Source organism: Mya arenaria, chromosome 12 (genome assembly GCF_026914265.1).
Source record: "Mya arenaria isolate MELC-2E11 chromosome 12, ASM2691426v1".
NCBI classification, from domain to species: Eukaryota; Metazoa; Mollusca; class Bivalvia; order Myida; family Myidae; genus Mya; species Mya arenaria.
The window spans coordinates 10327930-10348302 of record NC_069133.1 but is presented as its reverse complement, the minus strand read 5'-3'; the positions used below and the strand labels follow the sequence as shown (position 1 = coordinate 10348302).

The following is a 20373-nucleotide window of genomic DNA, read 5'->3' as shown; positions in this document are numbered from 1 at the left end:
GTGTTTGCGTTTCCTGCTTTACAGTGTATGCGCTGCATAGCAATAGAAATACAAAACAGAACAGTTTGATTATGTTTTGTAAACACTTGCCCTACTGAACTCAGTGAAGGTCTTATATACTGTGAAATCATTAATGTTCGTGGGGCATTAATGTTCGTGGTTTTCGTGGGTAGAGTGATCCACAAATTTAAGATCCCACGAAATATAGACCCTTTATTCACTTTTTCAACTGTCATGTTATGTACATACTAGTTTATTCGTTACAGAAGTCGCAGTATACAGCTTTTATACCTGTCTCGCTGTATATTTTACTATCATTGTTTTGTTAATATATTATATCTGCCTTAAACAAATAATACACCAAATCAATTAAATGTGTTTTTATGAACCAAATGACAGAAGCACGTGTTTAAACGTGTGCTGTTAATGAAAATCTCCAGGTTTACAAGATGCGCGTACGGAGTGTCGGTACTTGATTTCTTTATTTAATGAAACAATTAATCGATTACATTGGAGGTTACTGAGCACCCAACGTGACAAAGTACAAAACCACGCGTTCAATATAAACAAAAACGTGTGAATAAATATTGATATGATCTTGTTTATTTAAATATACGCACCTTTTTGGTGTTTTTAGTTTGCAAAATTCTTAATTGGTATTCAATGGCTTCCCCTATCTGTATTTATTATCAGAGTGCATCTTCTTTTATGACCTTAATTCCCAAGTAAATCGAAAATTGACATGGGTATATGCACTAATTGGCATCTCGTACCACTTTAGGGAGTGTCATAAACCGCGTGACGTAGAAGACGGAAATCACGGGCCAGCGCATGGAGATTATGCAAACGATCTAGGACGATCGCATATTCGCTTTTTTTTTTCAAAATTGAAAAACCACGAATTCAAGTACCCACAAAATTGTATTTTTTCGGCAAACCACGAAATTTCATGCCAACGAATATAAATGATTTCACAGTAGTTTTACTGTAAAATGACAATAACAGAGACATAAGTTCATAACTCAAGGGTACTTATAGATGTTAATGACTGTGATTACATTTATTAGGGTTTGAAATCTTTGAAGTACATTAGTATCTATCACCATGCCAACCAAGCAGAAACTACATCAAAGAAAAATTGCAAGCTTCTTGTAATGGCAATCATTGATGTTCCAGCAATTCATACCTTAAATCATTAACAGGCTTTATAATAATGGATTACCTTAGGTTTGACTCTGTATTCTCGCGCTTTGATCATCTTCCCAATACACTTGGTGATCTACAAAACAATGGTAAAGTAATGTTGTTCCTTGGAAATGTTCTAATAACATAATTACATGGGTACATTTAGGTATGGCCTAAAAACTTATATCGTTGTACATAACTTGGTCATCTTATCAACCAGTGTACGACAAAATGTCGTAAGACAAAGAACTTTAGTTTTAAGTCTTTTTGAGTGTCCAAAATTAAATTGAATGAAAAAACTTGCAAACTACAACATAACTGTCCAATAAATGAAAAGTTTTAAAATGATAAAATAACCACTCAGGAACAATTTGAAAAAGGGATTGTACAACAGGTGTGTTGACAAAATTGCTCCAATGAGTGTAATATGCAATGTACACAATGATTTTGACATTCTGACAGCATCAGAAGCGGATTTGGTATCCATGGCGATGGTTTTTGCATACATGCATTGATTCATTCATACAGGTAAGATTTTAGGGTATTTTGTTTTTCACTTGTGAAATAATCTACATCACATTTTCACACATTTAATTAAATAAATGAGGTAAAATGTTAACACAAGTGAAGATGGGAACAGCATCAGTATTCATAATATTTTTAAATAATCTTGACCTTTAGGGTTGCAGCGATGCTTTAAGTTATTTGTCGTCACTACTACATTGTATAACATTTAGCTAAAGATTTCAAGCAAAAATTGTCAGCTCAGTCTTTACAATGACCTCATTGAGTCTGTGACAAAATAGTGCTTAAAATTATATTATAATAAAGCTTATTTAAATTATTTGCCTTGCAATAACTTATGCAGATGTGATTACAAGAGCAAATTCTGGTTGATATGTTACTTTGGAATTTCTTGGTTTTTATCAGAAACCCTGTATGATATTGCGAGATTCTATTCCTTCAAACATCATATCACAATAGCTGACAGCTTCTTATTTTCAAATCTAAATTTGTAAGTTTCATGACAAATCAATTATGTTTCTTAAATATATTTTAAGAAATATTTTACAATCATCCCATTTATATATTTCGTTCAGTTTTGCGACATCACCTGGCTAATATTTTGCAAACAAAAAGTAATTGAAAAAACAACAATTTATTGCTGTGGAAAAGATTCTGTGAACAATCTCATTTTCACAAAATCTTTGAACAAGCAGTGTACTACAATGACTATGAATTTATTTTCTTTTAGACCACCAGCCCATCAAACATATGTAACAATATACAAAACATGACTTGTTTCAAGGTGTACTGTGAATTTCTTTGCCTGCATTTTGATAAAGGATTTATCACCTTTTTTTCATGTGTTTAAGTTGTTTGAATGTAGGAGTGAAAGTTATTCAACACCATGAAGCTTGCTTCTTTCTTTCTTGTGAATTCGCTCACGTACTCTCCTGTTATCAACAACATATGTTTGTATAAAAGAAGACACACTAACTGTAATGTTATATATCACTGGCTAAATGACGTGGCGCTAATCGGCTAATCATCAAAGTTGAAGCAATCAATGATGTTATAACCCTTTGCATGTTATAAATTACAAATCAAGCTTTCTCTATACAACAGCCTAAGCAAATGATCTTCAATGAAGCAAATTCCAGATACCACCATGGCTTTAGTCAAAGTAAGTTAATATCTTGCAATTTTGTTTAAGGCCATTTTTTATTGAAAAATTGGCTAAAAATTAAGAAACTGGTATGACAACTTTTTACCATGAAATATTTAAATATTATTCCTGAGATGTTGCACTGCATGAAACTGGTGTGTTTATGTATCGTTATATCCCTATTAAAAATGGAGCAAAAAGCTAAAATGTCTCACATATTTTCGGCAGCAATAAAATCAACTGTTTCTATTTCCAACAGTGAAATTGTGTTAATTGAGTGTTTGTTGTTATTACATAAACTTCAATTACTTCTTTTTATAAAATTGGAGACCCATCAAAGGTAAAGTATCAGTTATAAATTTGTAAAACAAGGATGAAGTTATGAACAATGACGGCAATATAAAACTGCATATCATTCAAGTCTAAAAAGGTAACCATTTCATTAATAATTAACAAAATAATATAACATGTTTTCCCATCCATTTTAAACACAAATGATTTAATGCAATGGTAATGTTAATTGAGCACCAATTTGAATGCACATTCATTTCTATTGATATGCATGATTACAAAATTCTGAAATGGGTGGAACATAATTTCAGATTAGAGAATCAAGTTACGATGACTTGCGATAAAGTAAACAGATGTTGTGATGGAGAAAATGATAAAAATCTGCAACAGCTCAATTACTTAAATTGTTTAACTAATGTTTGTATTGTATGACAAATTCCATGTCAAATCCCATATATCTATAATTCCCAAATAAAAATAAAGAAATAAATACTCTTTTAGTACAGAATAGTTTACGATCACGTTACCAATGACTTTGCAGGCTCAAACATTATCCTATGCATTATCAACTTTTGTTGAACTCAAGCAAAAGAAATAAGAATAAAAAAAAATGTCTGGCACATACCTTCAAAGAACACATACCTCCACAGCACTCATTCCTCCAGTTTACTCATACGTCGAGAGTACACAAAACTCGAGAGTATACATACCTCAAGAGTACACATACTTCAAGAGCACACAAACCTCCAAAGTACACATACCTTGAGAGCAAACATACCTCCAGAGTATACATACCTCCAAAGTACACATACCTTGAGAGCACACAAACCTCCAGAGTTCAAAACCCTCGAGAGTACACATACCTCCAAAGTACACATACCTTGAGAGCACACATACCTCCAAAGTACACATATTTCGAGAGCAGATATACCTGGAGAGTACACATACCTCCAGATTACACATACTTCGAGAGTACACATACCTGGAGAGTCCACATAGCTCCAGATTACACATACTTCGAGAGAAAACATACCTCAAGTGTACACATACCTTGAGAGCACACATAGCTCCAGAGTACACATACTTTAGAGCACACATACCTCCAGAGTACACATACCTGGAGATACAAAAATAACTCCTGAGTACACATAACGCCAGAGTACACATACCTCCAGTGTACACATATCTTGAGAGTACACATACCTCCGGAGCACAAATACCTCCAGTGTATACATACCTTGAGAGTACACATACCTTGAGAGTACACATAGCTCGAGAGTACACATACCTCCGGAGTACACATACCTCCAGAGTACACATACCTCTAGAGTACACATACCTGGAGAGTACAAATAACTCCTGAGTACACATATCTCCAGAGCACACATACCTCCAGAGTACACATACCTTGAGAGTACACATACCTAAACAGTACACATACCTACACAGTGCATATACCATGAAAGTACACATACCTCGAGAGTTCACAAACCTTGAGAGTATACATACCTTGAGAGTACACATATGTCCAAAGTACACATACCTTGAGATTAAACATACCTCAAGAGTGACATATCCTGCCTTGTCTTCCCTGAACGACTGTCTAACACAGTCGCAGGCAGTGTCAGACATCTGCAATTATAAAAACATTTTCAATAACAGTCGAAACTGCATTTTCATTAAGCATATTTGTTGATATATTGATGCAAAACAAAAGCTGTACATATAAATATATACAGAAGGATTATAATAAATGTAGATGTTGTATCTCCAAAGCAAATGAAAAAGCATTTCCTGGTCTATACCAAACATGAGGTAATTAAATAGTAATGACTTGTATGGTAAAGTTTAAAATTTAAAAGCCTCCTAGTTTTTCATGTCAAATCTTAAATAAGTAATTCATAAGTATTTCGCATCCTATAATATTTCTCATCCCATTGTATTCGCATCTGATAGTATTTCTCTAATGACATGAATATGAATGTACAAAGCAGTACCAACCAGATCATTGTGGTTGTTCATGAAGGGAACAATAACGGCGATGATGTTGTTGGTGTAGTTAAAGTGTGGGTGTGTCACCAGCAGCTCACAGAGACACTTCACAGACAGCTCCTTCATGGCCTGAAATACATGACAGTGAGTAAATCAAACAACGATAGCAATGATGACTTTGGTGTAGTTAGAGGGTAACAGCAGATCACAGAGACACTGCACAGACAGCTCCTTCATGGCCTGAAATACATGACAGTGAGTAAATCAAACAACGATAGCAATGATGACTTTGGTGTAGTTAGAGGGTAACAGCAGATCACAGAGACACTGCACAGACAGCTCCTTCATGGCCTGAAATACATGACAGTGAGTAAATCAAACAACGATAGCAATGATGACTTTGGTGTAGTTAGAGGGTAACAGCAGATCACAGAGACACTGCACAGACAGCTCCTTCATGGCCTGAAACACATGACAGTGAATAAATGATACAACGACAGCAATGATGATGTTGTTGTTAGCGGGTAATTCACCAGCAGTTTCCAGAGACACCACACAGACAGCTCCTTCATGACCTGAAACACATGACAGTGAGTAAATGATACAATGAAGTCAATGATGACGTTCTTGTTAGAGGGTAATTCACCAGCAGTTTCAAGAGACACCGCACAGACAGCTCCTTCATGACCTGAAAGTATATAAACTGTACGACGACAGTGATGATGTTGCTGGTGAAGTTAAACAGTTCTTCATTGCCCGGAAAACATATCAGTGAGTAACTGTCCAAGGTTTGTGACATTCCTATTAAATGAACACCATCACAAGAGAATGCAAAAGCTTGACAGTTTTCCTCCATTGATCATAGAGCAGACCTGAACAGGAGATTTTGCTAGTGACGGCTACAATTGCTTAGAATACGACCTATATCTAAAGCCAATGAAATTGCAAATAGACAATCATGTAGTACTAGGCTTAATCATTTAAAATTTCAACTTTCGCTGGAGTTTAAAGGTCAGCCCACTGCCACTCATCCGATACACAATCCCTGCATCAGAGTTTGCAATGGCAATGTGTCAGCCAATGAGGTTGTATATCAAGTCAGTTATATGACCAGAAGTAAAATTTAATGGTTAAGAATGGGCGGAATGAGCGTAGCGAATGAGTCCTTCTTTATCATTAAGATTTAAATACATGTCATCTAACTATTACATAATAAATGTATGGTCATCATGAACATTTGTACAAAGTTTCAGTCAAATATGTTTCCTAGTTAGTTACATTCAACATGACAGCGTTTGCATGAAAACAATGAGACGACTTGCAACAGACAAATGGACTCAACCATATCTTAAAAAATATTAAATTAACATAAACCCTACCTTTTCTGATTTTGGTGGAATACTCTCTTCTGGAGTCTTGTTTTTCCTTCTCTTCATCTTTTTTGCACTGATCTCAACCTTTTTACCTGTACAGGTACATACAGATAAATACATGAGTCATTGTAAGAATAGTAAGGGGAGGCTTCATTAGAGATTAATTTTAATTAATTAGTGATATCTGAACATTATTATCATTAGCTGCATATTCTACACACAACATAGACCAAGATAATATGTCAATCAAGTGGTCCAATGGTAAGCATGTCCGCCTCTCACCCAAGAGACAGTGGGTCCAAGCCCAACAAGAGGTACATTTTCTTGGTCTTGCAAAAAGGACGCAAGTACTGGTTTCTCAAGAGTGATTCATATCATTTTTTTGCTGTTTTCACCATCAAGAGAAAACATATTTCATAGTATAAAACAATAAACTAATCCACAGCTAATTAGAAGAGTTAGATTACCTATGAGGTTGATATTATTCACCTCTCTGAATGAGGTCCTCTTTCATTCTCCATAAGAAGAATCTCATCAGTTTAAACTTATTTCTTTTAGCTTGATACTGACAAAAGCTGAACAATTACACCATCTTGCCAGTATCTGTTTTCCAACTTGCTCATATCCTTCTACTTCTTACTGCTATAAAACTTCTACGTGCTCCTATCCCACTACTGCTTGCTCATAACCAACTACCCCTTCTATCCCACTACTGCTTGCTCATAACCAACTACCCCTTCTATCCTACTACTGCTTGCTCATAACCAACTACCCCTTCTATCCCACTACTGCTTGCTGCTCATAACCAACTACCCCTTCTATCCCACTACTGCTTGCTGCTCATAACCAACTACCCCTTCTATCCCACTACTGCTTGCTGCTCATAACCAACTACCCCTTCTATCCCACTACTGCTTGCTCATAACCAACTACCCCTTCTATCCCATTACTGCTTGCTGCTCATAACCAACTACCCCTTCTATCCCATTACTGCTTGCGGCGCATAACCAACTACTCCTTTCTACTATCACACTACTCCTTCTATCCCACTACTGCTTGCTGCTCATAACCAACTACTCCTTTCTACTATCCCACTCCTCCTTCTATCCCACTACTGCTTGCTCATAACCAACTACCCCTTCTATCCCACTACTGCTTGCTGCTCATAACCAACTACTCCTTTCTACTATCACACTACTCCTTCTATCCCACTACTGCTTGCGGCTCATAACCAACTACTCCTTTCTACTATCACACTACTCCTTCTATCCCACTACTGCTTGCTGCTCATAACCAACTACTCCTTTCTACTATCCCACTCCTCCTTCTATCCCACTACTGCTTGCTGCTCATAACCAACTACTCCCTTCTACTATCCCACTCCTCCTAATATCCCACTTTTGCTTGCTCATAACCAACTACCCCTTTCTACTATCCCACTCCTCCTAATATCGCACTACTGCTTCTATCCAACAACTCCTTTCTACTATCCCACTCCTTCTAATCTAATTGCTCATAAGCAACTACTCCTTTCTACTATCCCACTCCTTATATCCCACTACTGCTTGTTCCTAATCAACTACTCCTTTCTACTATCCCATTCCTCCTAATATCCCACTACTGCTTGCTCCTTATCAACTACTCCTTTCTACTATCCCATTCCTCCTAATATCCCACTACTGCTTGCTCCTAATCAACTACTCCTTTCTACTATCCCCCACCTTCTAATCTAATTGCTCATAACCAACTACTCCTTTCTACTATCCCACTCCTCCTTATATCCCACTACTGCTTGCTCCTAATCAACTACTCCTTTCTACTATCCCATTCCTCCTTATATCCCACTACTGCTTGCTCCTAACCAACTACTCCTTTCTACTATCCCACTCCTCCTTATATCCCACTACTGCTTGCTCCTAATCAACTACTCCTTTCTACTATCCCACGCCTCCTTATATCCCACTACTGCTTGCTCCTAATCAACTACTCCTTTCTACTATTCCATTCCTCCTAATATCCCACTACTGCTTGCTCCTAATCAACTACTCCTTTCTACTATCCCATTCCTCCTAATATCCCACTACTGTTTGGTCCTAATCAACTACTCCTTTCTACTATCCCATTCCTCCTAATATCCCACTACTGCTTGCTCCTAACCAACTACTCCCTTCTACTATCCCACTCCTCCTAATATCCCACTACTCCTTTTTACTATCCCACTCCTCCTTATATCCCACTACTGCTTGCTCCTAACCAACTTCTCCTTTCTAATATCCCACTCTGCCTAATACCCCACTACTGCTTACTCCTTACCAACTACTCCTTTCTACAAACTCGCCCCTCCTAATATCCCACTACTAATTGCTCCTTACCAATTATTCCTTTCTACTATCCCACTCCTCCTAATATCCCACTAATACTTGCTCCTATCCAACTTCTCCTTTCTACTATCCCATTACTAATTGCTCCTAACAAACTACTCCTTTCTACTATCCCACTCCTCCTAATATCCCACTAATACTTGCTCCTATCCAACTTCTACTTTCTACTATCCCATTACTAATTGCTCCTAACAAAATACTCCTTTCTACTATCCCCCTCCTCCTAATATCCCACTACTAATTGCTCATAACCAACTACTCCTTTCTACTATCCCACTTCTCCTAATATCCCACTAATACTTGCTCCTATCCAACTTCTCCTTTCTACTATCCCATTACTAATTGCTCCTAACAAACTACTTCTTTCCACTATCCCCCTCCTCCTAATATCCCACTACTAATTGCTCATAACCAACTACTCCTTTCTACTATCCCACTCCTCCTTATATCCCTTTACTAATTGCTCCTATCCAACTACTCCTTTCTACTTTCCCACTCCTCCTTATATCCCACTACTTATTGCTCCTAGTAAACTACTCCTTTCTACTATCCCACTACTCCTAATATCCCACTACTAATTGCTCTTAACAAACAACTCCCTTCTACTATCCCACTCCTCCTTATATCCCTTTACTAATTGCTCCTATCCAACTACTCCTTTCTACTTTCCCACTCCTCCTTATATCCCACTACTTATTGCTCCTAGTAAACTACTCCTTTCTACTATCCCATTACTCCTTATATCCCACTACTAATTGCTCTTAACAAACAACTCCCTTCTACTTTCCCACTCCTCCTTATATCCCACTACTTATTGCTCCTAGTAAACTACTCCTTTCTACTATCCCACTTCTCTTTATATCCCACTAATACTTGCTCCTATCCAACTTTTTTTTCTACCAGCCCACTACTCTTTTTACTATACATTGCTATTGATAGAGGGCCAAAGTTTCACCGTGGTACAATTTTACAATGAAGTAAAGATTTGAGCCTAAAATAGGAAATTAATACTAACCAATAGCTATGTTCTCAACCAAGTTATAAGATATGAATCCAGACCAACCTTTAGCAGTTCTATCCAGGAACTCGAGGTACTCCCTGTAACAGTTGACCAGCCCCACCTCGTGCCCCACGAGATCTTTAGTCTCCTTCTTCATCTAGAAATACAGAAAACTGCTATTCACATCAGGGATTGTATTCAATAAGCAATTTAGATTGAACTTAAATTTAAGATTAGAAACTAAGTATTTTGATTGGCATGTATATTTAGCTGACCAATAGGCTGAATTTAATCACTGAGGCATATCGAAGGATAAGAAAAAAAAGAAAAATGAATACTGGCCCAGGGCCCATGTTCAATATAGTCAATATGCATCTCAGATTGGCTTTCATAAAATGGATCATTTCTCTCACATTTTTTCTCAAGTCAACCAAAATCTTAAAATTCACCTTGTTCACCAAAAATCTTAGAATTTATCTTATGGTACATGACAGTCTAAGAATTTAATGTAGGTTGGTATATATTTGTTGTTTTTTTACCTGAAAACTATTTGCTCATACAGCCTTAAGGTAACTAATTCGTAGACATTTGCCCATTTTACCATTCACAGTTATCTTTCTTCAATAGTAAGTAATGAAACACATACTGCACAGTAAGTCTCATACTATCATCCTATGTGGGCTTACATGCAAAACATGAACCAGATTTTCAAATTTGAATAATAAAGGTAAATAATTTGCATTATATGCAAGTCTAATAATAATAAAGGCCCATAAACTGCATTATTTTCACAGTAGTGTTATCAAACTTCATGAATTAAGTAGGTTAAATAGTTGGGAACACATATCTGAAGTTTAATGGAAAACATGGTGTATTTGCTGAGGTAATGACTTAGGTGCTTACATGCAAAACCTTAACCAAAGCGTGACGACAACGCCAATGCTAGGGTGAGTAGTATAGCTCTCCTTATTCTTCAAATGGTCAAGCTACATGTAACAATAAATACCTGCTGGTGTTTTTCTTTGTCTGTGGGGAGCCGGAGCCTGTATCCTGGTATGATGTCCTTGAAAACCTCCAGCAGGGACATCATAGTGTACTTACGTACCGTCACGAACACATCTGGGTCTGACTCCTTCAGCAAACCCACCAACTCACGCAACTTCTTTGTCTGAAAAAAGCAACAGCATAAGATAAATAGATCCGGGTCTGACTCCTTTAGCAAACCCACCAACTCACGCAACTTTTTTGCCTGAAAAAAACAGCATACGATAAATAAATGCGGGTCAATCTCCTCCAGTAAACCCAATGTCTCATGTTTCTTCTATGTGTGTAGAAAACGGATAAGATCATAACCTCTATGTCAAACTCCTTCAAAAAAGAAATGCCATCGCATGCAGCTGCTTTGTCTGCAAAAAAAGCAGTATAACATCAACACCTCTGGCTCCAACTCCTTCAGTAAACCCACCAGCTCACCCAGCTGCTTTGTCTGTATAAAAAAGAAAAGATCAATAGATATACAGTGATTGAAATTTCCATATCAAAAACCACTTATAAAAGGCATTAAAGGCTGATTGAACACATTTTTGAGGCATTTAAATACACAAATTCAGGCTTGTACTAGAGTTTAGACTATCTGAGTTTGCATACTGTAGCATTTGTTTTTAATGTCATGCGATACTTGTCTTATGACCAAAAGTAAGTATTGTTTGCATGCTATTGTCAGTGTGTGTATACCACATAATAAATTACGATATAAATGTTAGGCCAAAAGACAACATTTGGCCTAAAATGAAGGAAACTTTTCTTTTGAAACAAATGGCAGTCTATGCCAGTTAAAGAGCCCCATCTTCGTTTTATTGCCGGGGTTTGATTTGGTGATTAGTTTAATCAAACACTTCGACAAACCTGTTTCCAAAATATTGTTTTGACAGTGCTCTGTCAGCCAGCAGTTTTGTGAAAAGGTTTGTTGAAGTGTTTTAAGAAACTAAACTCTCAATCAACTCTGGTAAAAGACCAAAGGCCGGGCTATGTTAGCGGCATACACTGAGCTATGTTTCATTTAAAATGGTGAAGAAAACAGTAGTCATCTTTGTTAAAAGTCTTCTTCATTTGATGCAAAATATTGCCTTGCACTGATTGTTGCTAATGACATAAAAAAAAAATCATTAAAAAAAAAGACAAGGTAAAAAGTTGTTTCATGGAATTAAGGTTATGAAGTAACACGGGAAATTGTTCAATATATCTGCGGAACTGGTATTAAATATATTCCTACACTCTCCTGTGGGTTCGCCACCACAGCACTGGAGAGCACAGCTATCCTCTGTTTGCGTTCCCGTAGTTTCTTCTGCCTCTGAGCATACAGTTCCACCCCGGTCAGCAGTGGCAAGGGCTCTGCCTCGGCTTCAGCACCATCTTCGTCCTCATCGCCCTCGTCTGGTGAGATATCTCCATTCACAGGTCGGTCATCTTCATGTTCTGTGTATTAATGAATTATTCAAAAATAAATACTTTCGTTTTCCTTTTTTTCAAAATGACGTTACAGAAATATATTTAAATTAAGCTGATGTACATTTAAGCAATATTTGTATGGCATGTTTGCCACTTACTCAATCTTTAAGTTCCTTTAAAGAAATAATAGTCCAAAGCAATTAAAAACCAAATAGAAGAATAGCTTTGAAATACATCTAATTTCATCCAGGTGATTAGACCCTCTTTGATATTAATGCATCCATATTGATTACATAAACTCGTAATTACAATTTAAAAAGTGACTAGATTGATGCTTTTGTACTGGAATGAATAAAACGGTCAAGAAACCAGAGGTACTGTATGGGCACTGGTAATTCAGAGTAAGTAAACTAATGCTGCGGGTTTGAGGCTTCTGTGAGAGAGTTCATTTTTAAACTAACCAAGACTGATTTTAGGTAACTTCTATACTATAATCATGTCCTGCAATTCATCAAGTAGTTGCTGAGATATTGAGTTAAATGTGGTTACATGCAATACATTAACCAGATTTTCTGTTGATTAATAAAGGGCCATCATTTGCATTATATGCAAAAATAGACTTATCTTGCTTGATTGATGACATTATGTGGATGGTTGAAAACCCTTGTATAATGTTATAATGCAATGCATACAGAAGTTTATGAGATATTGACTTACACTGTATGTGCTCTTCAATGCCAATTCTTAACCAGAATTATTTAAGTCAAATAATTAAGGGCTTTGAGTTCCATTGTATATGCATGATTGAGTAATCTTAATTAATTAATCAAGTAGGTTAGATGGTTGGTAGCTCTTGTTAATGGTATAACTGTAATACATGATGAGATATTGACTCTATTGCGCTTACATGCTAAGCCTTAACCAAGTTGTGATGTTGTCGCCAGGGTGAGTAGTATTATAGCTCTCATATTTATAGTCAAGCTGTTATTAAATTTGTTCCTAGGTTGTCTAATTACATTAAGTATATATATAGTCTACCACATTCAGGGTAGAGGATGTGGGTTTGATCCACATGAGAGGTACTTCCTCAATGCCAGTGAAAAAGGAAAACAGTACTGGTTTCAACCCCAGAATCAGATTCAAGAGTTATTCATATTAGCTTTCAAATGTCTTTGCAATATTTTTTTATTGAGCTAAGATAAATTAGTACAAACTTAACTACCTGTCTCAATCATTCTCTGCACAAAGCCATGTTTCATCTTGATAGGAAGCATCATTTTCTTATTTCCTTCCTTTAAAGTCTGTTTCCTTGGCAACTTCTCATAATCTTCTTCACTTATCACCTCATTCATTTTCCTCTTTTTTCCTTTCTTTGCGCTGCCGTTTTCTTGACCTAAAACACTGAAACATTCACAATTTAACATAGTTAACAAATCATTTCATATAAATAAAAGGCCCAATTTAATATCTTTGGGGAAAACACTTGAATGCCTAAAATTGAAGACTATAGAAATTAGAATAGCCACCAATTCAATGACATACATTTAGTATGTACAATATACCTCAATTGACAATAGACCGAAGTTCATATTAGTCAAACAAATGATATACTATTATAATGGTAACAAGTTTCATGTCAATATCTTGAAAACTTCCTTAAGCTGAAGGTTAAAGTTTTTTGTAAGATGATTTAACTGACAACCACATCAAGGCTATGACAGTCCCTCAATTCTTTCCTTAAAAAAAGATTTATAAACTAAAATTATCCCAAACATTAAGTTTACCTGTCCCTGACATTTGCAACAAAGCTGCTATTTTTCCCTTTCCGCTTGTAAAAGCCAATATCTTCCTCCCCTATTTCATGGTCTTCTTCAACCTCCTTGACATGTTTCTCAACAGGACGGAACTGCTTCTCATTTCCACGACGACCTTCAGCTGCCTTCTTTTCTTTCAATTTTTTTTCGTCTTTGTCTTTTCTGAGCTTTCCTTGCCTGTAATTGAGAACAAAATCAATGTCTGTCACTCATAGTAACCACATGTTCAGTTTGTCTAGCAATCAAAATCTCATTAACTGTACCTTGTAATGATATGGCACGCTTAAATTGGAAAATTAATGAGTTTGGTTGTGAAAGTCTCAAGACAATGTTCCATTGCCTTCCAAAACAAAATCTTGTTAACAATGATTTCATATCAAGTTTCAATCTGTCTTCGTACAAGTATAATACTTACTTTGCAAGTTTATTAAGGCGTTTGTTGGCCAGTTTTGAAGCACTTATCTTCACTCCGCCTTTTCTTTTCTTCCCCATTCCTTTTGTTTTCTGAAGAGAACAGATTTAGTGAAATGACTCAATAGTGAGTATATTGCATTTTTTTTAACTGCATGTACATTTCTTCATGAGAAAATCAGCTTGAAAAGACCCAAATCATGTAAAAATCATTCCATATTATGGCTGAAGTTATAAAACCCCCCATCTTTAGAGACCATTTTTTATACCATTTAATGTCTTCATCACTGTAGCAGTTAAAGGTTTTGCTTTTTAAATATTCATATTCTTCTTTCATTTTTGCAAGAGAAAAAAATATTGTGATTTTTTTTTAAATGGAGGCATTTTTGATAAGGAAACAGCAGTAAATTTCATAGGAAAATCATTGACATTGTCTATTCTCTGTGTCAGAAAGCTGTAGAGAGGCCTCAGAATATTTATGTTAATTTCAAATTATGAATTTGTGTCTGACTGACAGTAGCCTCAATAATGCGCGTTTAGGAAACTTTTTTATAACATTTGGATATTCATTTTGTTCCCTAAACGCCACAAGTAGACTGTTTCAAACCAATGTAAAATATATTCTTCAATTATAAATCAACACAATTTAACACTGCATTGTTTAATAAAAACAAAAAAGTTCCACATAAATTATTTTTAGCCATTTCGGAACTATATAGCAAATACCAGTTATCTTTGCGCTCAATATACTTAGCGCTTGGATCTGTCTTTCTTGGCTAGGAAAAAAAAAGGTGGGATATGGACGCATAGAGTCACCAAAACAAAAATTGTCAAAGACCATACATGTGATAATTTCTTGGGACGATTCCGGGACACTCGTCGTAATGCCAACGCACACTAGGGGGGTCCGGGGGCATGCCCCCCCGGAATTTTTTTTAAATGGGGAACGTCTGTGGTGCATTCTATAGCATAACTGGGGCTATTTTAGTCGTTTTTAACGTCGGAAAAATGTACCTATTTTGACTGCCAAGACGTATTTTTTACTTGACATGGTTGTTTTTTCTGCATTTTCTTGAAAAAATAAAACCACCAGATATTTTCCCAGGCTTTAAATGAAGTGCTAACCAGGAGGATATGCAGTCTACTTTCGGTTTCATCAAAACAGGAAATAGACAACTATACGGGCACCTGTTTTCCCGCGCTTTTGAGAACATGCGTTACAAAATATTTATTTTTTCATCACATTTAAAACGTTTGCAATTTATGACACACAATATTTTCCAGACGATAAAGAAGATTTTCCAGTCGATGAGCTTTTTTCCGTTTGGAGATGCATATAATTTTGATAGAGGGACGTGTCAACAATCGGCTGTATAAAGCGATCACGTGACTTCCCATGGTCACGTGATTAAAGCACTCTATATAACCACCTGTAAACCCCATATCGTCAGTTTTATTTCGGCGTAAAAATACACACGATAGTTCGGAAAAAAGGTCAAAACACTAAAATTCCTTATGGACGCATAAGTTGTTTAAAGTATAACGACGTATCGACTTTGAAATTTGAAAGGAATATGGGAGGTTTTCCGTGTTTTAATTTTGTTTTTTTACTCATTTTGTCACTTTCTTTGAACTTACCTTCATGCTCGTTTGTTGGTAACATGTGTGAAAAATATCAATTCATCAATTAAAAGCTATCATTCATAAGACCAAACAAATCCATATGAAAACAATGAATTTGTATACAAGAACCCTCCCCCACTCGTTAAGCACAACAATAGGCCGATAGATCATTTATCGGGTGATTGACGATGACCTCGACGACACATGTACCAATTAACGGATTAGTGTCAACATGTCCTGTGTTTTACGACTAGTGTCCCGGACAGGCAAAATAGCTGACTTACATTGGTAAAATTAAGATAATCGATTCCGATATTTTTTTTTTCGTTTTTTTTTTATGACTTTCCGGGACAAACATGCACCCTCCGTGACAGAGATACGATTTCCGGGACAATCCCGGACGTCCGGGACGTTATCACATGTATGTCAAAGACTCTTAAGCGGCTGTTTACTAGACCGACAGTGAAATTTGATATATTTTTCACTCCAAACATAAACACAATAAATCAATACATACAACCCGAATATATATAAAGCTGTTTATATAGGCTATTTATCTGAATATCAATAACAAAACAATCCTAAGAGTTATAAAAACTTAATGAATGTTCTCCAAAAGTCATGTGTTTTCGCGACTTAAATAAATACTCTAAATAGTCGAAATTAAACGAATGATTAAATACATACCGACATTTTCCTGATGGAAACAATTCTGTTCTGTTGATATTAATCAAATACGGCTGATAACACGATTTATTTAAGTCAATTTCTTGAAAACTACAAAATCCATGTTTTGACTGCTGCAATTTTTACAAAGATATTTATTTTACCAGTAGCAGACAACACTTTAGGTTACGAAGATAGAACAATCTCCAACTATACGCAGTGAGGTCCCCTAGTTTAAGAAGTCGCATGCAATTCTTTGACAATCGTACAACTTTATGAGAATAACTGAAGACTATCAATAATAAAGACCGGGCCGAAGGGGGCATAAGAATGTTCACAGACTTTCGAAGAACGATCCTGCAATGACACGTGACGACAGCCTTAAAACACATTCCGACTATTACCAACGAATGTATTCGCAGAGAGGTTTATATGCACGCACAATTGAAATTATTGTCGATGATTATTGGTAACTTGTCGTAAGACCATCAGCAATTGCTCATGATTTGCAGTGACAGGTGGTAAGTGACCTCAAAGTGTCATGTGACTTGGACCTTAACCGTGACTTCATATCGTAAACACAATCGTAAGGCCGTGAGACTATAGACCTAAATAACCGTTTGAAATAGCCCAAACTGAACGTTTTTAACATAAATCTGTTACAATGCACTGTGTATTTGGTCAAGGGTAAACTCCCTTACGCAATGTAGTGTTATTATTTACCATACCAGCATGTGGCTAGAACCAAATTGATTCAATGAGCGGGTTGCTTTTTCTAAGGGGCCACTGGGCCATACCTCTTTCCAGAATACGCTAGGGAGTGTTTTCCAAACATTCCTTAGACAAAAAATTAACAGCATTTGATCCATAATTATCAGTTGTTCGTAACTTTCGGAACCTTGCACCAGAAGATAATTTCTATAGCTCTGGTCCTTTTTGATGCCAATGTTGTTTAAACCACCTGGAACTCTGATAGTTTGAAAGATTTTGTAAACTGTATTGATCATGAAGTTATTGAAGTATTGTCTTCATTTATTGACAATACTGTATTCAATTTGATGTATGTGTTGTTGTTGTTGATTTGATTAATAAAAGTATTGGAAAAACAGGAAAGATACTTAATTACAGATGCAGCAGAATAGTGTTATTTGCATTAAAGGAAAAACAATCTTAAATTACAATAAACTTCGTTTAATGCTGAATGTGAAATAAAACAGTAATAAAATATTATTTTAACTCAAAACAAAGATATAGATAAAATCGTCCACATGATTTTTTTATTATTATTTTGACTACGATGGTGCATTTGATACCTGCTCAGTTTTTATTTTTTTAAATTAGCCATTTTCTATTTGTTAAAAAAGATTACTTTATAAAAATATTACATTTTATATGAATACATGAACTATTCTAAAGCTGCATTGTTACTATTACATTATAACATGGTTCATGTTAATTGCTTAAAATTGTTCTTGATACTGGGAAAGTGCCTCACAGGTTATAAAAATTGTGTACTGGTGTGATTTTACATATTTTTTAAATGCAGGTGATGAAAATAATCCAGACATTTGTAGAGGCGTAACAGATTTACCGTTTTGACAACTTTTTTATTTTTTGTTTTGGAAAGATTAAATTATTGCGTAAATATCTGCAAACATGTGACAAAAGATTGCTGACAAAAGATCAGAACGCAGATTTTCATATTTTCGTTCGAAAATGAATGTTTTATGGCTTAAACCGTTACCAACGGTTTAAGAAAAATACATATAACATCATTTTTTTAACCTCGATAGAAAAACCTGCGATCTAATTTTTTGTCAGCAGTCTCATATAACTGGTTTCCATGGATTTTCGCAAAAAATTGGCTCGTTCCAAGACAAAAAATAAAAAAAAGTTGTCAAAACGTTTAATATGTGAGGGTGCAGCTTTAAGTGTTGTTTTTTTCTGAATGCTTTTTACATCAGTATTAAATGACAAAATTAATATGTGTTTAGAAGAAAGTGGCCTATTGACAGAAGAATAGACATTTTTTCGTATGCTTTTATTGATTACAGAAATGTGTTCGACTGCATAAACAATACAGCAAAAACTAGTTAAGCCATAATATTGAAGGAATTGTTTTAAGTGGAGACATAATATATATGCTGAAGCCAAGTCTAGTGTTGAAATAAATCACGTCTTATCTGAAAACATAGTAGTGTAGATATTCGCTAATGGTGAAATCTTTCACCTATATTGTTTTGTGTGTGTGTTTTTTTAAATGATTTGGTAGTATATATGTCAAATTTAAGGACCTCATTTCTCATTGCCTTTCTGATCATATACAGTTGAGTGTTGATGATGTTAATGCATTTTAATCCAAACATATTACCAAAAACAAGAAAACGGCTAAAATCATAATGTTATATGAATAATTGTTATGAAAATTTGAGGGTCTTTTAAAATATTTGTGGTTAAAAATTCGCACTAAGGAGCTTTATGAGCCCCCATTACATGACAAGCCAAGTAGCCAACACTTTACAATGGCCCTGTTTTAAGGTACAAGGATTAGGCCCAACACACATGCACTAAAAGAGAGACACAAACTACTCAAAACTGTCAGACCATGCATCAAAGCATATTAATGAAGAAATGCTTTAGTGACCGCCTTGGAACGGTCAGTGGAACAGAATCGCACCGAGGGGTAAAATCGTAAGCAATGAATAATAAATTGTTTATCCCCAGCTGACCTGACTCACAAGTTTTAATTGTCTTTTAAATCAAAGTGCTGAAAGCACTGATGGACTAGGGCTTCATTCTGGGGAATGTTGACAACCATATTCTAAGCATTGAAAAAATCGGCTCACATCGCAAGGGGTCACTGTTTAATGGGCTAGCTTAAACTTTAGACTAAAACTGCTTGCAAGCTGCAAAGGAAATTTGAAAAATCTAGTTAAGTGTGTGTAGAGTGAGGGGGCACACATACTTCTTTAATTTGATCAAATCCTTTTATATCAAAGGTCTGTTATTTGCAGTTTCAGAGAAGATTTTCAATGATGTAATTATATACTATATAGAAAACCTGTCACCTCTTTTTTAGGGGAGCTTTAAACCACAGGGCCATACTTTGAACAATCTTTGTAAAAGACATCTACATTGTACACCTATGTCAGACTGCATACACAATGCTATTAGGAAGTAGTTTTTATTTAAAAAGAGAAGAATTATTTTCTCCCTCTTAATTTGTGCTTGGTATTCAATTCATATAACATGTTACCATGATAACTTAGTGCTGTTGAAAAATATTAGGCACTGCCTTCTGCCTATGCTATTCATATTACTACTGCAGACTTTTGTTCATCACACTGCTAGTGAGAATGGAATACCAAACATAATTGTATTCTTTATTATATACCCATCATCAATCCACATGCAATACATCTCACAAAATACTTTAACCCATATTCCGCTCCAGCGCAATACGGTCATATACCACTCTTGTGACGTCAGGTCATAACAAGTATGTTGCGCAATATTAAAT

The 20373-nt window shown here is 35.7% G+C and overlaps 1 protein-coding gene across 1 annotated transcript in view; it reads right to left on the bottom strand.

Annotated features, from left to right (window-relative positions):
• Nucleotides 1–17011, bottom strand: part of LOC128211521 (nucleolar complex protein 3 homolog) — a 39505-nt gene extending 22494 nt beyond the window's left edge. The window contains exons 1-11 of the mRNA XM_052916416.1: nucleotides 16875–17011; nucleotides 14569–14657; nucleotides 14124–14330; nucleotides 13562–13740; nucleotides 12164–12366; nucleotides 10898–11059; nucleotides 9955–10048; nucleotides 6517–6602; nucleotides 5147–5266; nucleotides 4706–4777; nucleotides 1223–1279 (exon numbers count right to left, since the gene is read on the bottom strand). Of these exons, the coding sequence (XP_052772376.1) occupies nucleotides 1223–1279; nucleotides 4706–4777; nucleotides 5147–5266; nucleotides 6517–6602; nucleotides 9955–10048; nucleotides 10898–11059; nucleotides 12164–12366; nucleotides 13562–13740; nucleotides 14124–14330; nucleotides 14569–14657; nucleotides 16875–16880 (1275 nt within the window). The 5' untranslated portion in view covers nucleotides 16881–17011. The remainder of the gene's footprint in view (nucleotides 1–1222; nucleotides 1280–4705; nucleotides 4778–5146; nucleotides 5267–6516; nucleotides 6603–9954; nucleotides 10049–10897; nucleotides 11060–12163; nucleotides 12367–13561; nucleotides 13741–14123; nucleotides 14331–14568; nucleotides 14658–16874) is intronic.
• Nucleotides 17012–20373: the final 3362 nt, after the last annotated feature.